We start from the raw sequence: 25,451 nt of genomic DNA, 5'->3' as shown, positions 1-25,451 counted from the left end.
CACAGTCTACAGATCATCCAGTGCAGAGGTCCGTTAGAACAAGGAACCCACCCATTTGATACAAACTGGTCTATACCCATGCTTCAGTGTCTGGAATTCAAGTGCCAAATGGCTAATCAGAAGTAGTGTATGGACCCGGAATGGAGCATTGGCTAGCAGCTATGGCTTTAGAGGTGAAGTCTCTAGAAGCCATGGGAACATGGACACTTGTTGATAGACCACAATCTCGAAAAGTTATTCCGCGACGATGTGTTCTTGCTGTAAAGAGAGATGCTATGGGACAAGTGGAGTGGTTCAAAGCCCGATATATTGTGAAAGGGTTCAGGCAAGTGGAAAGACTTGACTTCAATGAGACATTTGCTCCAACCTGTGAACCCGAAACAAAGAGGATACTGCTGGCTCTGGGGGCACAAGATGATCTTGTACTTCATTCGATGGATATTAAGTCAGCCTTCCTCAACTCTCCTCTAGCAGAAACATGTACATGGAGCATCCAGAGGGGTTCAGCAGCGGTGACAACCAAGTGTGCTTGCTACAACGAAGTCTCTATGGGCTGCGGCAGGCAGGAAGAGACTGGTATCAGACGCTGAGCACTTTCCTACTTGTTAAAGGGTTCACTAGAAGCAGCAACGACTTCTGTTTGTTCACGATGAGGGGAACAAACGATGCAATGATTTATGTGCTGGTTTGATTAGATGACATCATCATTGGGTGCAGATGTTAAGACGAAGTTGACAAGTTGAGGAGCTGTTCCTCCGAACGATTTAAAATGGATGACAGAGGCGCATTGTCCTGGTTCCTGGGAATGCAGGTCAAGCAGTCACCTGGAACGGTAACAGTAAATCAATCTCGTTACATCGAAGACTGCTTGGACCGTTTTGGCCTTGCTGAACGCAAACCAGTTGGCACACCAGCTGACATCAGCGCACAACTGTCGAAGAAGTGCTGCTCTGAAGCTGGGTCAGCAGAGGCAGTATCAATGAAGGCTGAGGACTACAGAGGCGTTGTGGGCTCGTTATTGTACATAGCTGAGCAAACAAGGCCTGATGTTCTAGCTACTGTTACGCAAATCTCTCGTTTTCTGGAGAATCCGGTAACGGTGCACTGGGTGGCTGCAAAGAGGGTTCTTCGTTACCTGAAGGGGAGTAAAGGCCTTGAGCTGTGCTACACTAAGGAAGCTGGTGGTCTAAAACTCTATGGATCCGCAGATGCTGACATGGCTGGAGATTTGGATGATAGAAGGTCAACTACTGGCTACAGCTTTCATTTGCAGAATTTAGGGGCAGCAATTAGTTGGAGCACCAAGAAGCAGCCAACTGCAGTCATATCTACCAGTGAGGCTGAGTACCAAGAGGCTCTATATCTGCGATCACTTCTCGTTAAGATGGGCGTAGTTATTGACTGACCAATTGTCATCAAGTGGGACAACCAGAGCTGTATCAAGATGTGCAAGAATCCTGTGATGCAGAAGCGAACGAAACACTTCGATGTGAAGTACCACTTTGTTCGAGAACGAGTGGAAAATGAGACAGTTGAACTTGAACTGCATTATTGCCCTACTGAGTTCAAGGAAGCTGACTTGTTGACAAAAGCCCTGAGCAAGGCTAAAGTGGAACAACATCGTCGAACCTTGAAAGCCAAATCAGCCTGAGTTGGGGTGTTGAGGTCAGACCATCTCAAAGTAAGACAAAATAATTGAATCATAAGCAAAACTGGTTAAACTCAGACAAGGTCAACTAGTTATCTCAAACTAATTAATTGGTCTGTATTTAATTAACTGGTACTTTTGTGATGCTTAGTTTGTCATGTCATTTATATTCATTCTTTCAATTCATTCTTCAACAATTACTACCTCTTCTCAATCCTCAGATCAAACCTCAGATTCTATCTCACTCTCTAACACCAGCTCTTAATCCTAGTTGCTGTAACTCTGAATCTTAATAGTGTTAGTAGTGCGCTCCCGACAATAATCTCAACGTTAAGTTCACCAGGTGCAGCGCGCACAGATCTTCGTGCGGCAGAGGACGACTTCCCATGAGCTGTCAAGTAAAATCACAAACTTTTACTCAAAGCAGAGAGGGTCAACAAATGACTTGAAAAGTGGTTGAACATGTGGCGAAGCTGCTCAATGATGGATCAAAGGGGCTCTAAGATGCGTCACTTAGGAGGAGAAATTAAATGGCGGTTGATCCAACATATCGAATTAATTTAAAAACTTTTTTCAGATCTGATTTGATTTTTTTTCGATTTGATTTCCTTTATCCAGTACTGATCAATCCGATATATGACTGGTTTCGAGTGCCAAAGTAATTTTATCCTTATCCTGTACTTGCGCTTATCTTTGTGTTTATCTAAGAATATTAACAGGTCAAGTGAAGAAAATATCTACCAAACCAGAGGTCGCTGGATCAAATCCTAGGCACTGCAAGATGTTTTTAAATCAACGAAGTGAACGTGCATCAAAATTAAGGGGACCTAATGACGTTTTTTTTAAATAAAATGCTTATCATGATAAAATTTGAGGCTCTTATTTCGCAATCTAATTCGCAATTGTGATTCACGTTTCACAATTGGGGAATCAATTTTGTATTGTAATTTTTGTATCAATTTCGATTCGCTTTTTTAAGGACATCCTATCTTAATTATAGTCGCAAACCAATTTTTATAGCAAAATTGATTATTGGGAAAAACTTTTACCAGTCTAAATCCTAATCCTTGACTGACTTTTTTTTTGTTTCAGAAGGTGACCAACAATTTTGGCAACAATGCAACATGCGAGAAGGGGGGTGCGAAACTGAAAAAACTGACTTGTTGTTTTGTGGCACGGAGGGCTTCAGCGACTGCTACAGAACTGCAGAGCATGTGTTTTCACCTGGATGCTGGGAGAGGATAAGAGCCAATCGAAGATCTGGGCTCAGACGAAAGCTGCTCTCTCCCACTAGGAAAAGTTATAACTTTAAGCTGGACACTTATGAAGTGTGCCAATTACTATTCAGAGCGAAGCAGAGGATGGCAAATTTGGTCTGCGCGGATGAAATCGGCGATGATCAGAGTGAGTGAAGATGTGTGCTTTTGAAAAAAAGTTTTAACCCATCGATCAATGGGTTTTTTGATTTAGTATTCAAACTGTTTTAGCACTAAGCCGAATAATTCAGTCCGCGGCCGCACAACTAGGTTGTATCACGACAACGACGATAAGGCGAACCACGAGACGGACTACCGCAGAAACTTGGTTAGGAACCAGATCAAGACAACGAGCAAGACTACCCTCTGGAAACAAACACGGGCCGTGCAGAAATGGGCATGATGTGACGAGCTCGAACAAACAGGAACAATTGGCGACGATTTTTTGCAAAATGAAGCCTTAGGTTCCGAAACCCGTTTTGACCATTTCAATTGTATGTAACAAAATGCCATATTTTTTTGTATAATTGTCCACCCACTAGTCTGCAATTATAATTGTCCATCCATTAGTCGGCAAAATCACTGTTTTAGCCCTCTATTTTACTGAATGACGGCAAAAAATCCAAGGGCTCTGCTCCAGGTACTGTTTGTACTGCAGTTACTGCTCCAGAAGTGACAGGTACTATAAATGAACGTACCTCGGAAGTCAACGGCCAATTTCCCATCGGTGCACCAGCTGCGCCAATTTGGATGGTGATACTTCCTGAGGTACCGAACGGACCGTGTCTGATGCCAGATCCACTTCCTCTCGTACCAGAATTCTTTTCGCCCTTTCCTGTACCAGGTTCCATTTCGCCACTTTATCTGGTTGACGCACAGGTGAGGACAGATCAACGACTTCCTCTGGTGCGGATACAGAAACCAGAAGTTCTTGGAAAAACCACTCTGTTTTGTCGTGGTTTCAGGCAGCTCTAGTAGCACGAGTGCCAGTTAGATTGACATGTTAGCTCCAATTGACTACGGCGAACTAAGAGGGAGACTTTCGCAAGTGATTATCTGAACCTAAAATTAGCTCAAAGTCGAAATAACTAATTTTCGATCATCTTTTTTGCGTATTTTGTAAGATCATGCCTGCCTCAAGTCAAATACAGCGGGCGCCTGCGGTTGATCTTGTTAACTGGATCCAGTCAGACTGGTTTATTGGCCAACAAGGAAGTTTCATCAAGGGGTTCAAAAGCCAACTGTCAGGGCCTGCGGATAGCTGACAGTTTGACAGCCGAATGTATGGGGAGAATTTTAATGACGAATTTCTGAAGGAATACCCCGAGAACTCAGAGCTAGACTGTACAGCTTGAAGGAAAAGGTTATCAGTTTGTAATATAATTAGACTCCTAGTCACCGAGTGGACCAGTTTTCAAAGAAGTTTAACCTCGCATTTCTGTTCAATCATAGGATTATACACAATCAATTAGGCCAGCTGACGTTCAAATTTTTCTCCGATCAACGCCGTCAATATTCTGGAACATCATTGGTGCTGATGCTTTCTTGTCGGCCGCCGTGAATTTCTCTCTCCCAAAAGCAGTCAAGGATGTGTCGCTGTGACACATACTTAAAAGGAAGATGGAGGAGATAGGATAGTAGGGTCGACGAAGGTTTCAAGCTACCTGCTCCTGTCGCACGCTGGTGCAGTAACACCTTTTCACCAGGATTTCTCGATGCATCTGTGATGTACATTTCAGCTAAAGGTTAAACAAAGTTTGGTGCACAATTTTTTCGACGATATAAAGAAATATGTTCAATTCAGTACTTTTTTCTCTTAGGCTGCAAAACAATCTATCGATCAACAGCAATCAAATTTTCCAGGAATACCTGATGCAGCATTCTCCTGGTTGAAAACCAATGTTTCCGTGGATGACCCTCGCTGTGATGCTGGATGGTGTCAGAAAGTTGTTCTGGCGGAGCGGCAGGCCCTCGTTATGCCAGCTGGCTTGGTACACATGGTTGAATTGCACTCAGAGTCTATGGCTCTGGATGTCAAATTCAACCATCGTTGACACCTGCTGACGGCTGCCAAGAATTTTGCGACACGAGCGGAAAGACGAAGAGCCATTCAGCAAGCTGCTACCCTACTTTTCCAATGTTGGCTCTGAATGAGCTTCTGTTGCATCTGTGGTTAATATCAAACCTTAAACTGATAAAAAATTGTCGAAATAAATAAGAACAGAGAAAGTTTTTTTTATAGCACCAGAGACACGATACCACTGCAAGAATTAGAAGATCTCGAGCAGGCCTGCAGGCGCACGACAAAGCACTAGACAATCACCTTGCCAGGATAATTTGCGTCAGTTTTTTTGGCCAAATTTCATCCCAGATATTGAAAAACTTACTTCCGTATCCCAAAAACTGCACCCAGTTTAATCGCATATAATGAAAAAGTGAATTGATCCCAAAAATTGAGTTTCGTCATCCTGAATAAAAAAATTCTCCATTCATCCCAAAAACTGACGATCACTCAGTTTAATTTCTAATGCTAAACTTCGATAATTTTGTGTTGAAAGGCAAAAACTAAGAAAAGGCTAGCGAATAAAGAAGAGCTGGACAACCTCTTCCAAGAAAGAGGGGAAGGCTTTGTGTTAGATTCATGAGGGCGAGATGGCGCATAAGCTGTGCTTCGCTTGCTGGCGAAAAGTGGCGGATGAATTTTTTCCAAAGTGCCTCTTTCGTCTGCAAGACTTGTAGCCACTCAGTCGCTTCTTACACTCGTAACTGTTGTTTTCGACATCTTTTTTTGTTATACTAACTAAAACTGGTGCCATGTGAACAACTCCTCCTTTCAACCTTTGACCACTAACTTGAACCTTTCCAATGTAAACCACAAAAAAAAGCATCCAATTCTTCATCCATATCAATTATGTTTTACCTCTATTTAGTTCCTCTGACGATGACACGACAGAAGCGATCAGGAGGCAAGTGTCTCGGACGAGATAGAGGTTGAGACCGTGCTGCCCTTCTGGGAGTCGGACTCGAAGTCGGACCAGGAGCAGCTGAGCAGTGTCTCTGACTTTGATCTGTTCTCGAGCACTGATGATGAGGAGATCACTTCCTCGGATGCTCTTGCGTTCGCCCACGTGAACGTGAGGGGTCGCGGTCTCTGGCACGCTATCATCTGCAATGGCTGTTTCGACTCTTCGAGTGATGACGATGACACTCTTCCCCATAATTGGGCAAGCGGCGGGGGCAGCGTCGCGGACGAGCTGCACCCTCAGTCGCCATGACTGCTAATCTACCAGGCCGCATCCGAGGAGTCCGCGGTCGAGCAACCAGAACCGCTGGGTCATCCCAGCATAGTGTCGGACCCTCCTCGTAAAAGTTCAAAATGTCACAAACTATAGTACTAAAATAGTTAATGACTAGTTTTTTAGAGAACTGTTTTTTTAGTGAGAACTGTTTTTTAGAAAACTGTTTTTTTTTGTGCAAATGCTGACGCAGTATGCCGTTTATGCCTACCAACAGTCCGTGTTTACCTACCAACAGTATCCTACACACAGACCCTCACTCATCAGTAAGTTTCAAAAATCTCGAATCTTAAAATATCGGGCTAAATATTTTATGACTTGTTTGTTAGAAAACTGTTTTTTATGCCTACAGAGAGCATGCCTACACAGTATGCCTCACGAAATACCTCACAGTATGCCTCAGTATGCCCTCGCAAAGTATCCTACACACAGTATCCTACAAAGTATGCCTCACAGTATGCCTCACAGTATACCTACACAGTAAGCCTCAGTATGCCTACACAAAGTATCCTACACTCAGACCCTCACTTACCATTTAGTTTCAAAATCGCAAATCCCAATATATAATACTGAAGTACTTTATGACTAATTTGTTAGAAATATATTTTTAGTATGCCTACACACAGTATGCCTACACAGTTTGCCTCACAGTATGCCTACACAAAATGCCCCAGTATGCCTACACACAGTATCCTTTCAACAGTATCCTACACAATATGCCTCACAGTATGCCTCTACAGTATGCATCACTATGCCTACACACAATATCCTGCACACAGTATCCTACACAGTATGCCTCACAGTATGCCTATGCCTCAGTATGCCTCCACGCAGTATCCTACACACAGATCCTCAGTTATCAGTAAATTTCAAAATATCAAATCTCAAAACCTAATCAAAATACTTTATGAATAGTTTGTAAGAAAATTGTTTTTTTTTAGTATGCCTACACACGGTATACCTACACACAGTATGTCTACACACATTATGCCTACACAGTATGCCTAACAGTATGCCTCATAGCATCTCAAATCTCAAATTATAATACTAAAATTTTTTATGACTAGTTTTGTAGAAAACTGTTTTGTTTGTATGCCTACACACAGTATGCCTTTATAGTATGCCTCACACTATGCCTCACAGTATACCTACACACAGTATCCTACACACAGACCCTCATTTACCAGTTAGTTTCAAAATCGCAAATCTCAAAAAATATTACTGAAATATTTTATGACTAGTTTGTTAGAAAAATGTTTTTTAGTGTGCCTACACACAGTATGCCTACACACAGTATGCCTACACAAAATGCCCAGTATGCCTACACACAGTATCTTGAACACAGTATCCTACACAGTATCCCTCACAGTATGCCTCACAGCATCTCATATCTCAAATTATAAATCTAAAACTTTTTATGACTAGTTTGGTAGAAAACTGTTTTGTTAGTATGCCTACACACAGTAGGCCTTTTAAGTATGCCTCACAGTATGTCTCAGAGTATACCTACACACAGTATCCTACACACATACCCTCACTTATCAGTAAGGATCAAAATCTCAAATCTGAAAATACAATACTGATATATATTTTAAGACAAGTTTGTTAGAAAACTGTTTCTTTAGTATGTCTACACACAGTATGCCTACACGGTATGCCTCACAGTATGCTTCGTAGTGAGCCTCTACAGTATGCCTCAGTATACCTACACACAGTATCCTACACACAGTATCCTACACAGTATGCCTCACAGTATGCTTCACAGCAGCTCAAATCTCAAACTATAATACTAAAATTTTTTGTGATTAGTTCGGTAGAAAACTGTTTTGTTAGTATGCCTACAAACAGTATGCCTTTTTGGTATGCCTCGCAGTATACCTACGCACAGTATCCTACACACAGACCCTCACTTATCAGTAAGTTTCAAATTCTCAAATCTGAAAATATCACACTGAAATATTTTATGACTAGTTTGTTAGAAATTTGTTTTTTTTTATTATGTCTACATACAGTATGCCTACACAGTATGCTTCACAGTTTGCCGCATAGTATGCCTCTGCAGTACGCCTCAGTACGCCTACACACATTATGCTTACACAGTATGCCTCACAGTATGCCTCACAGTATGCCTCACAGTATGCCTACACACAGTATCCTAGACACAGACCCCCAATTTTCAGTGAGTTTCACAGTCTCAAAACTCAAAATAAAATACTGAAATACTTTCCGACTTGTTTGTTAGAAATCTGTTTTCTTAGTATGCCTATACACTGTGTGCCTCACAGTGTGCCTCACAGTATGCCTCACACTATGCCTCACAGTATGCCTACACAGTATGCCTTAGTATGCCTATACACAGTATCTTAGACACAGACCCTCACTAACTAATAAGCTTCACAATCTCAAATCTAAAAATAAAATACTAAAATATGTTATGACTAGTTTGTTAGAAAACTGTTTTTTTTAGTATGCCTACACACAGTATGCCTACACGGTATGCCTCACAGTATGCCTCACGGTATGCCTCATAGTATGCCTCTACAGTATGTCTACACACAGTATCCTACACACAGACCCTCACTTGTCAGTAAGTTTCAAACTCTCAAAACTCAAAATAGTTTACAAAAACTTTTTTTAACTAGTTTGTTAGAAAAGTGTTTGTTAGAAAATATGCCCACACACAGTATGCCTACACGGTATGCCTCACAGTATGCCTCGCAGTAGGCCTCATAGTATGCCTCTACAGTATGTCTACACACAATATCCTACACACATACCCTCACTTATCAGTAAGTTTCAAAACCTCAAATCTCAAAAAGTAAAACTGAAAAATTTTATGACTAGTTTGTTAGAAAACTGTTTTTTTTTAGTGTGCCTATACACAGTATGCATACACGTAATGCCTCACAGTATGCCTCTACAGTATGTCTACACACCGTATCCTACACACATACCCTCACTTATCACTAAGTTTCAAACTCTCAAATCTCAAAATAGTATACAAAAACATTTTTTAACTAGTTTGTTATAAAAGTGTTTTTCAGTATGCCTACACACAGTATGCCTACACAAAATATGCCTACACAGTATGCCTCACAGTATGCCTCACAGTATGCCTACACAATAGCCTCAGTATGCCTATACACAGTATTTTAGACACCGACCCTCACTTATTAATAAGTTTCACAATCTCAAATCTCAAAATAAAATACTAAAATAGGTTATGACTAGTTTGTTAGAAAACTGTTCTTTAGTATATCTATACACAGTATGCCTACACGGGATGCCTCACAGTATGCCTAATAGTATGCCTCTACACTATGTCTACGAACCGTATCCTACACACATACCCTCACTTATCACTAAGTTTCAAACTCTCAAATCTCAAAATAGTATACAAAAACATTTTTTAACTAGTTTGTTATAAAAGTGTTTTTCAGTATGCCTACACACAGTATGCCTACACAAAATATGCCTACACAGTATGCCTCATAGTATGCCTCACAGTATGCCTACACAATAGCCTCAGTATGCCTATACACAGTCTTTTTGACGCAGACCCTCACTTATTAATAAGTTTCACAATCTCAAATCTCAAAATAAAATACTAAAATAGGTTATGACTAGTTTGTTAGAAAACTGTTTTTTTTAGTATGTCTATACACAGTATGCCTACACGGGATGCCTCACAGTATGCCTAATAGTATGCCTCTACAGTATGTCTACACACCGTATCCTACACACATACCCTCACTTATCACTAAGTTTCAAACTCTCAAATCTCAAAATAGTATACAAAAACATTTTTTAACTAGTTTGTTATAAAAGTGTTTTTCAGTATGCCTACACACAGTATGCCTACACAAAATATGCCTACACAGTATGCCTCGCAGTATGCCTCACAGTATGCCTACACAATAGCCTCAGTATGCCTATACACAGTCTTTTAGACGCAGACCCTCACTTATTAATAAGTTTCACAATCTCAAATCTCAAAAAAAAATACTAAAATAGGTTATGACTAGTTTGTTAGAAAACCGTTTTTTTAGTATATCTATACACAGTATGCCTACACGGGATGCCTCACAGTATGCCTAATAGTATGCCTCTACACTATGTCTACAAACCGTATCTTACACACATACCCTCACTTATCACTAAGTTTCAAACTCTCAAATCTCAAAATAGTATACAAAACATTTTTAAACTAGTTTGTTACAAAAGTGTTTTTCAGTATGCCTACACACAGTATGCCTACACAAAATATGCCTACACAGTATGCCTCACAGTATGCCTCACAGTATGCCTACACAATAGCCTCAGTATGCCTATACACAGTCTTTTAGACGCAGACCCTCACTTATTAATAAGTTTCACAATCTCAAATCTCAAAAAAAAATACTAAAATAGGTTATGACTAGTTTGTTAGAAAACTGTTTTTTTAGTATGTCTATACACAGTATGCCTACACGGGATGCCTCACAGTATGCCTAATAGTATGCCTCTACAGTATGTCTACACACCGTATCCTACACACATACCCTCACTTATCACTAAGTTTCAAACTCTCAAATCTCAAAATAGTATTCAAAAACATTTTTTAACTAGTTTGTTATAAAAGTGTTTTTCAGTATGCCTACACACAGTATGCCTACACAAAATATGCCTACACAGTATATTTCACAGTATGCCTCACAGTATGCCTACACAATAGTCTCAGTATGCCTATACACAGTCTTTTAGACGCAGACCCTCACTTATTAATAAGTTTCACAATCTCAAATCTCAAAATAAAATACTAAAATAGGTTATGACTAGTTTGTTAGAAAACTGTTTTTTTAGTATGTCTATACACAGTATGCCTACACGGGATGCCTCACAGTATGCCTAATAGTATGCCTCTACAGTATGTCTACAAACCGTATCCTACACACATACCCTCACTTATCACTAAGTTTCAAACTCTCAAATCTCAAAATAGTATACAAAAACATTTTTTAACTAGTTTGTTACAAAAGTGTTTTTCAGTATGCCTACACACAGTATGCCTACACAAAATATGCCTACACAGTATGCCTCACAGTATGCCTCACAGTATGCCTACACAATAGCCTCAGTATGCCTATACACAGTCTTTTAGACGCAGACCCTCACTTATTAATAAGTTTCACAATCTCAAATCTCAAAAAAAAAAATACTAAAATAGGTTATGACTAGTTTGTTAGAAAACTGTTTTTTGAGTATGTCTATACACAGTATGCCTACACGGGATGCCTCACAGTATGCCTAATAGTATGCCTCTACAGTATGTCTACAAACCGTATCCTACACACATACCCTCACTTATCACTAAGTTTCAAACTCTCAAATCTCAAAATAGTACACAAAAACATTTTTTAACTAGTTTGTTATAAAAGTGTTTTTCAGTATGCCTACACACAGTATGCCTACACAAAATATGCCTACACAGTATGCCTCACAGTATGCCTCACAGTATGCCTACACAATAGCCTCAATATGCCTATACACAGTCTTTTAGACGCAGACCCTCACTTATTAATAAGTTTCACAATCTCAAACCTCAAAATAAAATACAAAAATAGGTTATGACTAGTTTGTTAGAAAACTGTTTTTTAGTATGTCTATACACAGTATGCCTACACGGGATGCCTCACAGTATGCCTAATAGTATGCCTCTACAGTATGTCTACAAACCGTATCCTACACACATACCCTCACTTATCACTAAGTTTCAAACTCTCAAATCTCAAAATAGTATACAAAAACATTTTTTAACTAGTTTGTTACAAAAGTGTTTTTCAGTATGCCTACACACAGTATGCCTACACAAAATATGCCTACACAGTATGCCTCACAGTATGCCTCACAGTATGCCTACACAATAGCCTCAGTATGCCTATACACAGTCTTTTAGACGCAGACCCTCACTTATTAATAAGTTTCACAATCTCAAATCTCAAAAAAAAAATACTAAAATAGGTTATGACTAGTTTGTTAGAAAACTGTTTTTTGAGTATGTCTATACACAGTATGCCTACACGGGATGCCTCACAGTATGCCTAATAGTATGCCTCTACAGTATGTCTACAAACCGTATCCTACACACATACCCTCACTTATCACTAAGTTTCAAACTCTCAAATCTCAAAATAGTACACAAAAACATTTTTTAACTAGTTTGTTATAAAAGTGTTTTTCAGTATGCCTACACACAGTATGCCTACACAAAATATGCCTACACAGTATGCCTCACAGTATGCCTCACAGTATGCCTACACAATAGCCTCAATATGCCTATACACAGTCTTTTAGACGCAGACCCTCACTTATTAATAAGTTTCACAATCTCAAACCTCAAAATAAAATACAAAAATAGGTTATGACTAGTTTGTTAGAAAACTGTTTTTTAGTATGTCTATACACAGTATGCCTACACGGGATGCCTCACAGTATGCCTAATAGTATGCCTCTACAGTATGTCTACACACCGTATCCTACACACATACCCTCACTTATCACTAAGTTTCAATCTCTCAAATCTCAAAATAGTATACAAAAACATTTTTTAACTAGTTTGTTATAAAAGTGTTTTTCAGTATGCCTACACAAAGTATGCCTACACAAAATATGCCTACACAGTATGCCTCACAGTATGCCTCACAGTATGCCTACACAAAAGCCTCAGTATGCCTATACACAGTCTTTTAGACGCAGACCCTCACTTATTAATAAGTTTCACAATCTCAAATCTCAAAATAAAATATTAAAATAGGTTATGACTAGTTTGTTAGAAAACTGTTTTTTTTAGTATGTCTATACACAGTATGCCTACACGGGATGCCTCACAGTATGCCTAATAGTATGCCTCTACAGTATGTCTACACACCGTATCCTACACACATACCCTCACTTATCACTAAGTTTCAAACTCTCAAATCTCAAAATAGTATACAAAAACATTTTTAAACTAGTTTGTTATAAAAGTGTTTTTCAGTATGCCTACACACAGTATGCCTACACAAAATATGCCTACACAGTATGCCTCACAGTATGCCTCACAGTATGCCTACACGATAGCCTCAGTATGCCTATACGCAGTATCCTAGACACATACCCTCACTTACTAGTAGTTTCAAAACCTCAAATCTCAAAAACTAAAATTGAAAATTTTTATGACTAGTTTTTTAGAAAACTGTTTTTCTTAGTGTGCCTATACACAGTATTTATACACGGGATGCCTCACAGTTTGCCTCTACAGTATGTCTACACACCGTATCCTAGACACAGACCCTCAGTTTTCAGTGAGTTTCACAATCTCAAAACTCAAAATAAAATACTGAAATACTTTATGACTTGTTTGTTAGAAATCTGTTTTTTTTAGTATGCCTATACACTGTATGTCTACACAGTGTGCCTCACAGTATGCCTCACAGTATGCCCACACAAAAGCCTCAGTATGCCTATACACAGTCTTTTAGACGCAGACCCTCACTTATTAATAAGTTTCACAATCTCAAATCTCAAAATAAAATATTAAAATAGGTTATGACTAGTTTGTTAGAAAACTGTTTTTTTTAGTATGTCTATACACAGTATGCCTACACGGGATGCCTCACAGTATGCCTAATAGTATGCCTCTACAGTATGTCTACACACCGTATCCTACACACATACCCTCACTTATCACTAAGTTTCAAACTCTCAAATCTCAAAATAGTATACAAAAACATTTTTTAACTAGTTTGTTATAAAAGTGTTTTTCAGTATGCCTACACACAGTATGCCTACACAAAATATGCCTACACAGTATGCCTCACAGTATGCCTCACAGTATGCCTACACGATAGCCTCAGTATGCCTATACGCAGTATCCTAGACACATACCCTCACTTACTAGTAGTTTCAAAACCTCAAATCTCAAAAACTAAAATTGAAAATTTTTATGACTAGTTTTTTAGAAAACTGTTTTTCTTAGTGTGCCTATACACAGTATTTATACACGGGATGCCTCACAGTTTGCCTCTACAGTATGTCTACACACCGTATCCTAGACACAGACCCTCAGTTTTCAGTGAGTTTCACAATCTCAAAACTCAAAATAAAATACTGAAATACTTTATGACTTGTTTGTTAGAAATCTGTTTTTTTTAGTATGCCTATACACTGTATGTCTACACAGTGTGCCTCACAGTATGCCTCGTAGTGAGCCTCTACAGTATCCCTCAGTATACTTACACACAGTATCCTACACACAGTATCCTACACAGTATGCCTCATAGTATGCCTCTACAGTACGTCTACACACCGTATCCTACACACAGACCCTCATTTATCACTAAGTCTCAAACTCTCAAATCTCAAAATAGTATACGAAAACTTTTTTAAACTAGTTTGTTAGAAACGTGTTTTTCAGTATGCCTACACACAGTATGCCTACACAAAATATGCCTACACAGTATGCCTCACAGTATGCCTCACAGTAAGCCTACCAAATAGCCTCAGTATGCCTATACACAGTATTTTGGACACAGCCCCTCACTTATTAGTAAATTTCACAATCTCAAATCTCAAAATAAAATATTAAAATGTTTTATAACTAGTTTGTTAGAAAACTGTTTTTTTTTAATATGCCTACACACAGTGTGCCTATACAGTATGCCTTACGGTAAGCCCCATGGTATGCCTCTACTGTATGCCTCGGTTTGCCTACACACAGTATCCTACACACAGTATCCTACATAGTATGCCTCACAGTATGCCTCACAGTATGCATACACAATATGCCTCAGTATGTCTGCACACAGTAACTTACACACAGAGCCTCACTGATCAGTAAGTTTCAAATTCTCAAATCTCAAAAACGTATACAAAATCTTTTTTTGACTAGTTTGTTAGGAAACTGTTTTGTTTAGTCTACTTACACACAGTATGTCTATAAACAGTATGCCTACACAGTATGCCTCACAGTCAGACCCTCACTTAATAGTAAGTTTCACAATTTCAAACCTCAAAATAAAAAACTAAAATATTTTATGACTGTTCCTTAGAAAACTGTTCTTTTATGCCTCACAGTATGCCTCACAGTATACCTACGCACAGTATCCTACACACATACCCTTTCTTATCAGTAACAATCAAAATCTCAAATCTGAAAATACAATACTGATATATTTTAAGACAAGTTTGTTAGGAAACTGTTTCTTTAGTATGTCTACACACAGTATCCTACACAGTATGCCTCACAGTATGCTCCACAGCATCTCAAATCTCAAATTATAATACTAAAAGTTTTTGTGATTTGTTCGGTAGAAAACTCCGTTTTGTTAGTATGCCTACACACAGTATGCCTTTTTAGTATGCCTCACAGTATACCTACACACAGTATCCTACACACAGACCCTCACTTATCAGTAAGTTTCAATTTCTCAAATCTGAAAATATCACACTGAAATATTTTATGACTAGTTTGTTTGAAATTTGTTTTTTTTATTATGTCTACACACAGTATGCCTAAACAGTATGCTTCACAGTGTGCCGCATAGTATGCCTCTGCAGTAAGCTTCAGTATGCCTACACACATTATGCTTACACGGTATGCCTCACAGTATGCCTCACAGTATGCCTCACAGTATGCCTCACAGTATGCCTACACACAATATCCTAGACACAGACCCTCAATTGTCAGTGAGTTTCACAATCTCAAAACTCAAAATAAAATACTGAAATACTTTATGACTAGTTTGTTAGAAAACTGTTTTGTTTAGTATGCTACACACAGTATGCCTACACAGGATGCCTCACAGTATGCCTAATAGTATGCCTCTACAGTATGTCTACAAACCGTATCCTACACACATACCCTCACTTATCACTAAGTTTCAAACTCTCAAATCTCAAAATAGTACACAAAAACATTTTTTAACTAGTTTGTTATAAAAGTGTTTTTCAGTATGCCTACACACAGTATGCCTACACAAAATATGCCTACACAGTATGCCTCACAGTATGCCTCACAGTATGCCTACACAATAGCCTCAGTATGCCTATACACAGTATTTTGGACACAGACCCTCACTTATTAGTAAGTTTCACAATCTCAAATCTCAAAATAAAATATTAAAACGTTTTATAACTAGTTTGTTAGAAAAGTGTTTTTATTAATATGCCTACAGACAGTATGCCTATGCAGTATGACTCAAAGTATGATTTACAGTATGCCTCTACAGTATGCCTCAGTATGCCTACACACAGTATCCTACACACAGTATCCTACATAGTATGCCTCACGTATGCCTCACAGTATGCATACACAATATGCCTCAGTATGTCTGCACACAGTAACTTACACACAGAGCCTCACTGATCAGTAAGTTTCAAATTCTCAAATCTTAAAACACAATACTAAAATATTTTATGAATCTTTGTTAGAAAACTGTTTTTATTAGTATGACTACAAACAGTATGCCTACACGTTATGCCTCACAGTATGCCTCATAGTATGCCTCTACAGTATGCCTCAGTTTTCCTACACATAGTATCCTACATAGTATGCCTCACAGTATGCCTCACAGTATGCCTACACAATATGCCTCGGTAAGTCTGCACACAGTATCCTACACACAGACCCTCACTTATCAGTAAGTTTCAAATTCTCAAATCTCAAAATAGCATACAAAAACTTTTTTTGACTGGTTTGTTAGGAAACTGTTTTGTTTAGTATACCTACACACAGTATGTCTATAAACAGTATGCCTACACAGTATGCCTCACAGTCAGACCCTCACTTATTAGTAAGTTTCACAATTTCAAACCTCAAAACAAAATACTAAAATATTTCATGACTGTTCGTTAGAAAACTGTTCTTTTAGTATGCCTACACACAGTATGCCTACATGGTACGCCTCACAGTATGCCTCATAGTTTGCCTCTACAGTATGCCTCAGTTTGCCTACACACAGTTTCCTACACATAGTATCCTACATAGTATGCCTACACAATATGCCTCAGTAAGTCTGCACACAGTATTCTACACAGAGACCCTCACTTATCAGTAAGTTTCAAATTCTCAAATCTCAAAATAGCATACAAAAACTTTTTTTGACTGTTTTGTTAGGAAACTGTTTTGTTTAGTATACCTACACACAGTATGTCTATAAACAGTATGCCTACACAGTATGCCTCACAGTCAGACCCTCACTTATTAGTAAGTTTCACAATTTCAAACTTCAAAATAAAATACTAAAACATTTTATGACTGTTCGTTAGAAAACTGTTCTTTTAGTATGCCTACACACAGTATGCATACATGGTATGCCTCACAGTATGGCTCATAGTTTGCCTCTACAGTATGCTTCAGTATGCCTACACACAGTTTCCTACACATAGTATCCTACATAGTATGCCTCTACAGTATGCCTCAGTTTTCCTACACACAGTATCCTACATAGTATGCCTACACAATATGCCTCAGTAAGTCTGCACACAGTATCCTACACACAGACCCTCACTTATCAGTAAGTTTCAAATTCTCAAATCTCAAAATAGTATTCAAAAAACTTTTTTGACTAGTTTGTTAGGAAACTGTTTTGTTTAGTATACCTACACGCAGTATGTCTATAAACAGTATGCCTCACAATCAGACCCTCACTTATTAGTAAGTTTCAATATCTCAAAACTCTCAAATAAAAATACAGAAACATTTTTTGACTAATTTGTTACAAATCTGTTTTTTTTTAATATGCCTACACACAGTATGCCTCACAGTATGCCTCACAGTATGCATACAAAGTATGCCTCAGTTTGCCTACACACAGTATCCTAGACACAGAGTCTCAATTGTCAGTGAGTTTCACAATCTCAAAACTCAAAATAAACAACTGAAAAATTTTATGACTTGTTTGTTAGAAATCTGTTTATTTAGCATGCCTACACACAGTATGACTCACAGCATCTCAAATCTCCAAAAAATATGCCAGCACACATTATGCCTACATATTATGCCTCAAAGCATGCCTTACAGTGTGCCTACAATTAGTATCCTACACACAGAACCTCATTCATCAGTAAGTTTCAAAATCTCAAATCTCAAAATATAATACTAAAATATTTAATGACTAGTTTGTTGGGAATTTTTAGTATGCCTACAGAAAGTATGCCTATGCAGTATGACTCACAGTATGATTTACAGTATGCCTCTACAGTATGCCTCAGTATGCCTAGGCACAGTTTTCTACACATAGTATCCTACATAGTATGCCTCACAGTATGCCTCACAGTATGCCTCACAGTAGCCTACACAAAACGCCTCAGTATGTCTACACATATTATCCTAGACACAGAGCCTCATTTATCAGTAAGTTTCAAATTCTCAAATCTCAAACAAAAAAAAACAAAAACATTTTTCGACTAATTTAAATGACTGTTTTTTCAATATGCCTACACACAGTATGCCTCACAGTATGCCTCACAGTATGCCTACAGAGTATGTCTCAGTATGCCTACACACAGTATCCTAGACACAGACCCTCAATTGTCAGTTATTTTCACAATCTCAAAACTCAAAATAAACAACTGAAAAATTTTATGACTTGTTTGTTAGAAATCTGTTTATTTAGCATGCCTACACACAGTATGACTCACAGCATCTCAAATCTCCAAAAATAGTATAAAATCTTTTTTTGACTAGTTTGGTAGAAAACTCATTTTTTTTAATATGCCAGCACACATTATGCCTACATATTATGCCTCAAAGCATGCCTTACAGTGTGCCTACAATTAGTATCCTACACACAGAACCTCATTCATCAGTAAGTTTCAAAATCTCAAATCTCAAAATATAATACTAAAATATTTTATGACTAGTTTGTTGGGAATTTTTTAGTATGCCTACAGACAGTATGCCTATGCAGTATGACTCACAGTATGATTTACAGTATGCCTCTACAGTATGCCTCAGTATGCCTAGGCACAGTTTTCTACACATAGTATCCTACATAGTATGCCTCACAGTATGCCTCACAGTATGCCTCACAGTAGCCTACACAAAACGCCTCAGTATGTCTACACATATTATCCTAGACACAGAGCCTCATTTATCAGTAAGTTTCAAATTCTCAAATCTCAAACAAAAAAAAACAAAAACATTTTTCGACTAATTTAAATGACTGTTTTTTCAATATGCCTACACACAGTATGCCTCACAGTATGCCTCACAGTATGCCTACAGAGTATGTCTCAGTATGCCTACACACAGTATCCTAGACACAGACCCTCAATTGTCAGTGGGTTTCACAATCTCAAAACTCAAAATAAAATACTGAAATATTTTATGACTAGTTTGTTAGAAATCTGTTTTTTTAGCAGGCCTACACACAGTTTGAAACACAGCATCTCAAATCACCAAAAATAAAACCAAACTTTTTCATGTCTAGTTTGGTAGAAAACTGTTTTTTTTATTATTCCAACACACAGTATGCCTACATAGTATGCCTCAAAGTATGTCTCACAGTATGCCTACAAATAGTATCCAAAACACAAATTCTCACTTATCAGTAAGTCCAAATTCTCAAATCTCAAAAAATAAAACTAATTATTTTATGACTAAATTGTTAGGAATTGTTTTTTAGTATGCCTACACACAATATGCTTACACAGTATGCCTCACAGTAAGCCTCATAAAATGCCTCTCAGTTTACCTATACAGTTTGCCTCAGTTTGCCTACACACAGTATACTACACACTGTATCCTACACAGTATGCCTCACACTGTGCCCCACAGCATCTCAAACCCCAAATTGTTATACTGAAATTTTTTATGACTAGTTTAGTTGAAAACTGATCTATTTAGTATGCCTACACGAAGTATGCCAACACACAGTACCCTACACACAGACCCTGACTCATCAGTGAGTTTCAAAATCTCAAGTCTGAAAATATCACACTGAAATATTTTATGACTAGTTTGTTAGAAATTTGTTTTTTTTTTAAATTATGTCTACACACAGTATGCCTACACAGTATGCTTCACAGTGTGCCGCATAGTATGCCTTCACAGTATGCCTCAGTATGCCTACACACACTTTCATACACACAGACCCTCACTTATCAGTAAGTTTCAAAATCTTAAAGCTCAAATTGTAATACTAAATTGTCTATGACTAGTTTGTTAGAAAACTGTTTTTTTAGTACGCCTACACACAGTATGCCTACACAGTATGTTTATACAGTATGCCTCAGTATGCCTACACACAGTATCCTAGACACATAACCTCACTTATCAGCAAGTTTCACAATCTCAGATCTCAAAATAAGATTTTAAAATATTTATTGACTAGTTAATAGAAATTTTTTTGTTTAGTGTGCCTACACACAGTATTCCTCTCAATATGCCTCACAGTATGCCTAACAGTATGCTTTTACAGTAAATCTCAGTATGCCTACACACATTATCCTACACATTTTGCCTCACATTATGCCTCATAGTATGCTTCACAGTATGCCTACACAGTGTGCTTCAGTATGCCTAGACACAGTATCCTAAACACAGACTCTCACTTATCAGTCGGTTTTACAATCTCAAATCTCAAATTATAATTCTAAAATGTTTATGACTATTTTGTTAGAAAACCGTTTTTTTTGTAAGCCTACACACAGTATGCCTACACAGTTTGCCTCATAGTATGTCTCACAGTATGTTTATACATTATGCCTCAGTATGCCTACACACAGTATCCTAGACAGAGAACCTCACTTATCAGCAAGTTTCACAATCCTAGATCTCAAAGAAAAATTTTAAAATATTTATTGACTAGTTTGTTCGAAAACTTTTTTTAGTATGCCTCACAGTATGCCTAACAGTATGCTTTTACAGTATGCCTCAGTATGTCTACACAGAGTATGCCTTCACACAGTATGCCTCACAGTGTGCCTCACAGTATTCTTATGCAGTATGCCTACCCACAGTACCCCACATACAGTATCCTATACAATATACGTCACAGTGTGCTTCACAGTATGCCTACTCAGTATGACCCATTATGCCTACACGCAGTATCCTACACACAGACCCTCACTCATCAGTAAGCTTCAAAAACTCAAATTTCAAAATTTAATGCGAAAATATTTATGACTATTTTGTTGGAAAACTGTTTTTTATAGTATGCCTACACACAGTATGCCTTCACACTATTCGTACACAGTATGCCTCACAGTATGCCTGACAGTATGTTTGGACTGTATGCCTCAGTATGCCTACACACAGTATCCTACACACAGTATCCTACACACAGTATCCTACACACAGTATCCTACACAGTATGCCTCACATCATATATCACAGTATGCCTCAAAGAATGCCTGCACAGTATGCCTCAGAATGCCTACACGCAGTATCCTACACAGAATCCCTCATTTATCGGTAAGTTTCAAAATCTTAAATCTCAAAATATAATACTAAACTATTTTATGACTAGTTTGTTTGAAATTTTTTTTAGTATGCCTACACACAGTATGCCTACGCAGTATGATTCTTAGTATGCCTCACAGTATAACTATACATTTTGCCTCAGTTTGCCTACACACAGTATCCTACACAGTATGCCTCACACAGTGCCTCACAGCATCCCGAACCTCGAAATGTTATACTAAGTTTTTTTATGAATAATTCGTTAGAAAATTGACTTTTTTAGTATGCCTACACACAGTATGCCTACACACAGTATGCCTACACACAGTAACCTACACACAGAAATTCACTCATCAATAAGTTTCAAAATCTCAAATCTCAAAATATCACACTGAAATATTTTATGACTAGTTTATTAGCATACACACAGTACCCTGCACACAGACCCTCACTCATCAGCAAGTTTCAAAATCTCAAATCTCAAAAAATCACACTGAAATAATTTATGACTAGTTTGTTCGACTATTTTGACTAGTTTCTTTTTTTAAAATGTCTACACACAGTATGACTACACAGTATGCCTCACAGTATGCCTCACAGTATGCCTACACAGTATGCCTCAAAATGCCTACACACAGTATGCCTTCACAGTATACGTCACAGTAAGCCTCATAGTATGCCTACACAGAGTATCCTACGCACAGACCCTCACTCATCAGTAAGCTTCAAAAATTCAATTTTCGAAATACACAATAAGAAAATACTTATGAATATTTCGTTAGAAAACGGTTTTTTCTAGTATCCCTACATACATTATGCCTACACACTATGCCTACACAATATGCATCACATTATGCCTGACACTGTGTTTATACAGTATGCCTACACACAGTATCCTACACACAGTATCCAACACACAGTATCCTACACAGTATGCCTCACATCATGTCTCACAGTATGCCTCAAAGAATGCCTGCAGAGTATGACTCAGCATGCCTACACACAGTATCCTACACACAGACCCTCATTTATCAGTAATTTTCAAAACCTCAAATCTCAAAATATAATACTAAAATATTTTATGACTAGTTTGTTGAAATTTTTTTTAGTATGCCTACACACAGTACGCCTATGCAGTATGACTCAAAGTATGCTTTATAGTATGCCTATAAAATATGCCTCAGTATGCCTACACACACTATCCTACATACAGTATCCTACACAGTATACGTCACAGTATGCTTCACAGTATGCCTACGCTGTATGCCTCACAAATTCCTACACACAGAACCTCACTCATCGGTAAGTTTCAAAATCTCAAATCTCAAATTATAATAAGAAAATATTTTTGACTAGTTTTTTAGAAAACTGTTTTTTACTATGCCTACAAACAGTATGCCTACACCAATTGCCGACTCAGTATGCCTCATATTTTGCCCACAAGATGTTTATACAGTACGCCTCAGTATGCCTACACACATTATCCTACACAGGGTATCCTACACAGTATGCCACACAGTATGCCTGCACAGTATGCCTCAGCATGACTATACACAGTATTCTGCACACAGACCCTCAATAATCGGAAAGTTTCAAAATCTTAAATCTCAAAATCTAATACTAAAACAATTTATGACTCGTTTGATAGAAAACTGTGTTTTTTAGTATGCCTACACACAGTATGCCTACACACAGTATGCCTACACAATATGCCTCACAGTAAGCCTAAACAGTATGCTTACCCACAGTATCCCACATACAGTATCCTACACAGTATACGTCACAGTCTGCCTCACAGTATGCCTCACAGTATGGGTACACAGTAATGCCTCAGTATGCCTACAAACAGTATCCTGCACACAGATCCTCACTTATCAGTAAGTTTCACAATCTCAAATCTCAAAAAATAATACTATAATTTTTTATGACTAGTTTGTAAGAAAACTGTTTTTTCAGTAGGTCTACAAATAGTATGCCTAGAGAGTATGGCTCAGTTTGCCTACGCACAGTATCCTACAGAGTGTCCTACACACAGGCCCACACATATCAGTAAGTTTTAAAATCTCAAATCTCAAAATATTTTACTAAAATATTAGTTTGTTAGAAAACTAATTTTTTTGTTATAATTAGTTTGTTATAAAATTGGTTTTTTTAGTATGCCTCCACACAGACTGCCTACACAGTATGCCTCACAATATGCCTACACAGTATGCCTCAGTATGCCTACATACATTATCTGGCGCGTCGTAATCATTTGCCAGTCCTATCCTCACATATCCGTAAGGCAAGTCGAATCCTCACTCACTCATCAGCCTCTGGTCTAATCAGTCTTAACAGCCCACTTGTCTAATGCTAACTTAGCAGCAAAGCAATTCTATTTTGAAATTTTAGTTAGTTAGTCTTTTGTGACAAAACTGCCTTCCACAATTGTACTTCCTACTGTGCTTCCTGATGTCGAATCTTTATATTGGTGCGCATATCATATAAACTGTTTAGTTTTTGTAGTTAGTGGAATTAAAATTTCCACATATTTCTTTTTCTTTTGTGAAAATTGTTTAGTTTTCGTTGTTAATAGAAGTAAATTTCCCAAGTCTTTCTTTTTTGTTTGAGCAAATTGGCTCTTACTGAAGCTAATTGTTATTGTTTTTAATGATGCGCCTAAAGGAATAAACTTTGGCTAAAACTAAACCTAGGATAGATGTTATCATTCAAAACGGGCTCACAGGGATTAAAAAAGTGGTGGTCTTCTCTTTTCTTAATTACAGAAAATATAGATTGAAGGTTGAAAATAGAAATATTTCTTCAATCCTCATTTTATTACCTCACTGTTCATACCTCCTTTTCCCTTCCAATTTCATGTGAGAGTTTGCCGGTCCAATATCAGACATCCTGGGGTTTCAATTGATTGCTTCAATGGTGAGTACCTCAAACCTCGGTTTGTTTTCTTTTGGACTGTCATACAGATCACATGGCGGGCCTTAATGAGCCTTAGCTCTTTTAAAGGTTAAAACACATAACTTTTAAAGTTTTGTCATGAAATTTTGACTGCTTTGTTGAGTGCATTTCCGCTTTATTTTCATTTAACTCCATATAAAACCACTGGATTCAGATCATGAGATAAGGTTGAAAGCTTCATCGGAAGAGGACAAGACTTTTACATTTATTGTCACTCTTATTCCTGCAAGTCACTGTCCAGGTTCAGTAATGTTCTTACTACCTTCCAAAAAATCTGTCCTTTCTACTGGCGACTTCAGCTTCAGATGGCAAGTTGGTCATACAAAGCGAGTAAATCATCTTTTCGACAGTTTACAAGAAGCTGTTGTTCACAGTTTTGATAATATTTACATCGACACAACTTTTTGCTAAACAGATTCTATTTTTGTAACTTGTAGGGAGAGCTGTCTTTAACCCATTTTTCAAGCTGTGTCCGCATGTCTCTGTTCATTTCAAAATAATGTGGTCCATTTTTGTAACAAAACTTCAAAACGTTCAGCACTAAAACTCACGTTTCATTATGTCAGTATCAACTGCACAAAATTGTTCCGTACGCATACTGTCAAATCAAATTTGGCTCACCTTAGATGACGAAAGTACCAAAATCAATTTCTGCAGGCCGTCGTCTGCGTCTGTGAACTTGAAACTGCCTTACAAGCCGGGCATCCCAAGACCAGAAGTGCTTACAATCATTCCATCCACAATGTTCTTCGCTAAAAACAAGATAATTGATGAGCGGTTTGGTTAAAACAGTGTCTGAGAGAACCATTCGGTGCTGTTAATCTTCACACTCTTTAGCTGACGAAACAAGTGATTTCTTTTCGAGTCTGCAG

The 25,451-nt window shown here is 38.0% G+C and overlaps 2 protein-coding genes across 2 annotated transcripts; both read left to right on the top strand.

Moving 5' to 3' along the window:
- The first annotated feature begins 769 nt into the window (after positions 1–769).
- On the top strand, positions 770–1,405 carry LOC134853704 (uncharacterized). The gene has a single exon (XM_063869702.1). It carries the CDS (start codon positions 770–772, stop codon positions 1,403–1,405), a length of 636 nt encoding a protein of 211 aa, XP_063725772.1.
- Positions 1,406–16,769: 15,364 nt separating this feature from the next.
- On the top strand, positions 16,770–23,948 carry LOC134853703 (dynein heavy chain-like). The gene is made up of 11 exons (XM_063869701.1): positions 16,770–16,814; positions 17,090–17,227; positions 17,503–17,690; positions 18,357–18,573; positions 18,836–18,849; positions 19,102–19,274; positions 21,054–21,244; positions 21,378–21,636; positions 22,201–22,286; positions 23,290–23,501; positions 23,780–23,948. Exons 1-11 carry the CDS (start codon positions 16,770–16,772, stop codon positions 23,946–23,948), a joined length of 1,692 nt encoding a protein of 563 aa, XP_063725771.1.
- The last annotated feature ends 1,503 nt before the right edge of the window (positions 23,949–25,451 follow it).

This window comes from Symsagittifera roscoffensis, chromosome 8, assembly GCF_963678635.1.
Source record: "Symsagittifera roscoffensis chromosome 8, txSymRosc1.1, whole genome shotgun sequence".
NCBI lineage: Eukaryota > Metazoa > Xenacoelomorpha > Acoela > Convolutidae > Symsagittifera > Symsagittifera roscoffensis.
This window is presented reverse-complemented; position numbering and strand designations above follow the sequence as displayed.

What these genes read in the sequence shown, in the direction of transcription:
- LOC134853703 (XM_063869701.1), top strand. Translation starts at nt 16,770, where the DNA reads ATGCCTCACAGTATGCCTCACAGTATGCCTACACAATATGCCTCG. An exon ending in ACAGAATCCCTCATTTATCG is followed by an intron (nt 21,637 to 22,200) that starts GTAAGTTTCAAA and finishes ATGACTACACAG; the next exon opens with TATGCCTCACAGTATGCCTC. An exon ending in CCTTCACAGTATACGTCACA is followed by an intron (nt 22,287 to 23,289) that starts GTAAGCCTCATA and finishes TGTGTTTTTTAG; the next exon opens with TATGCCTACACACAGTATGC.
- LOC134853704 (XM_063869702.1), top strand. Translation starts at nt 770, where the DNA reads ATGGATGACAGAGGCGCATTGTCCTGGTTCCTGGGAATGCAGGTCAAG.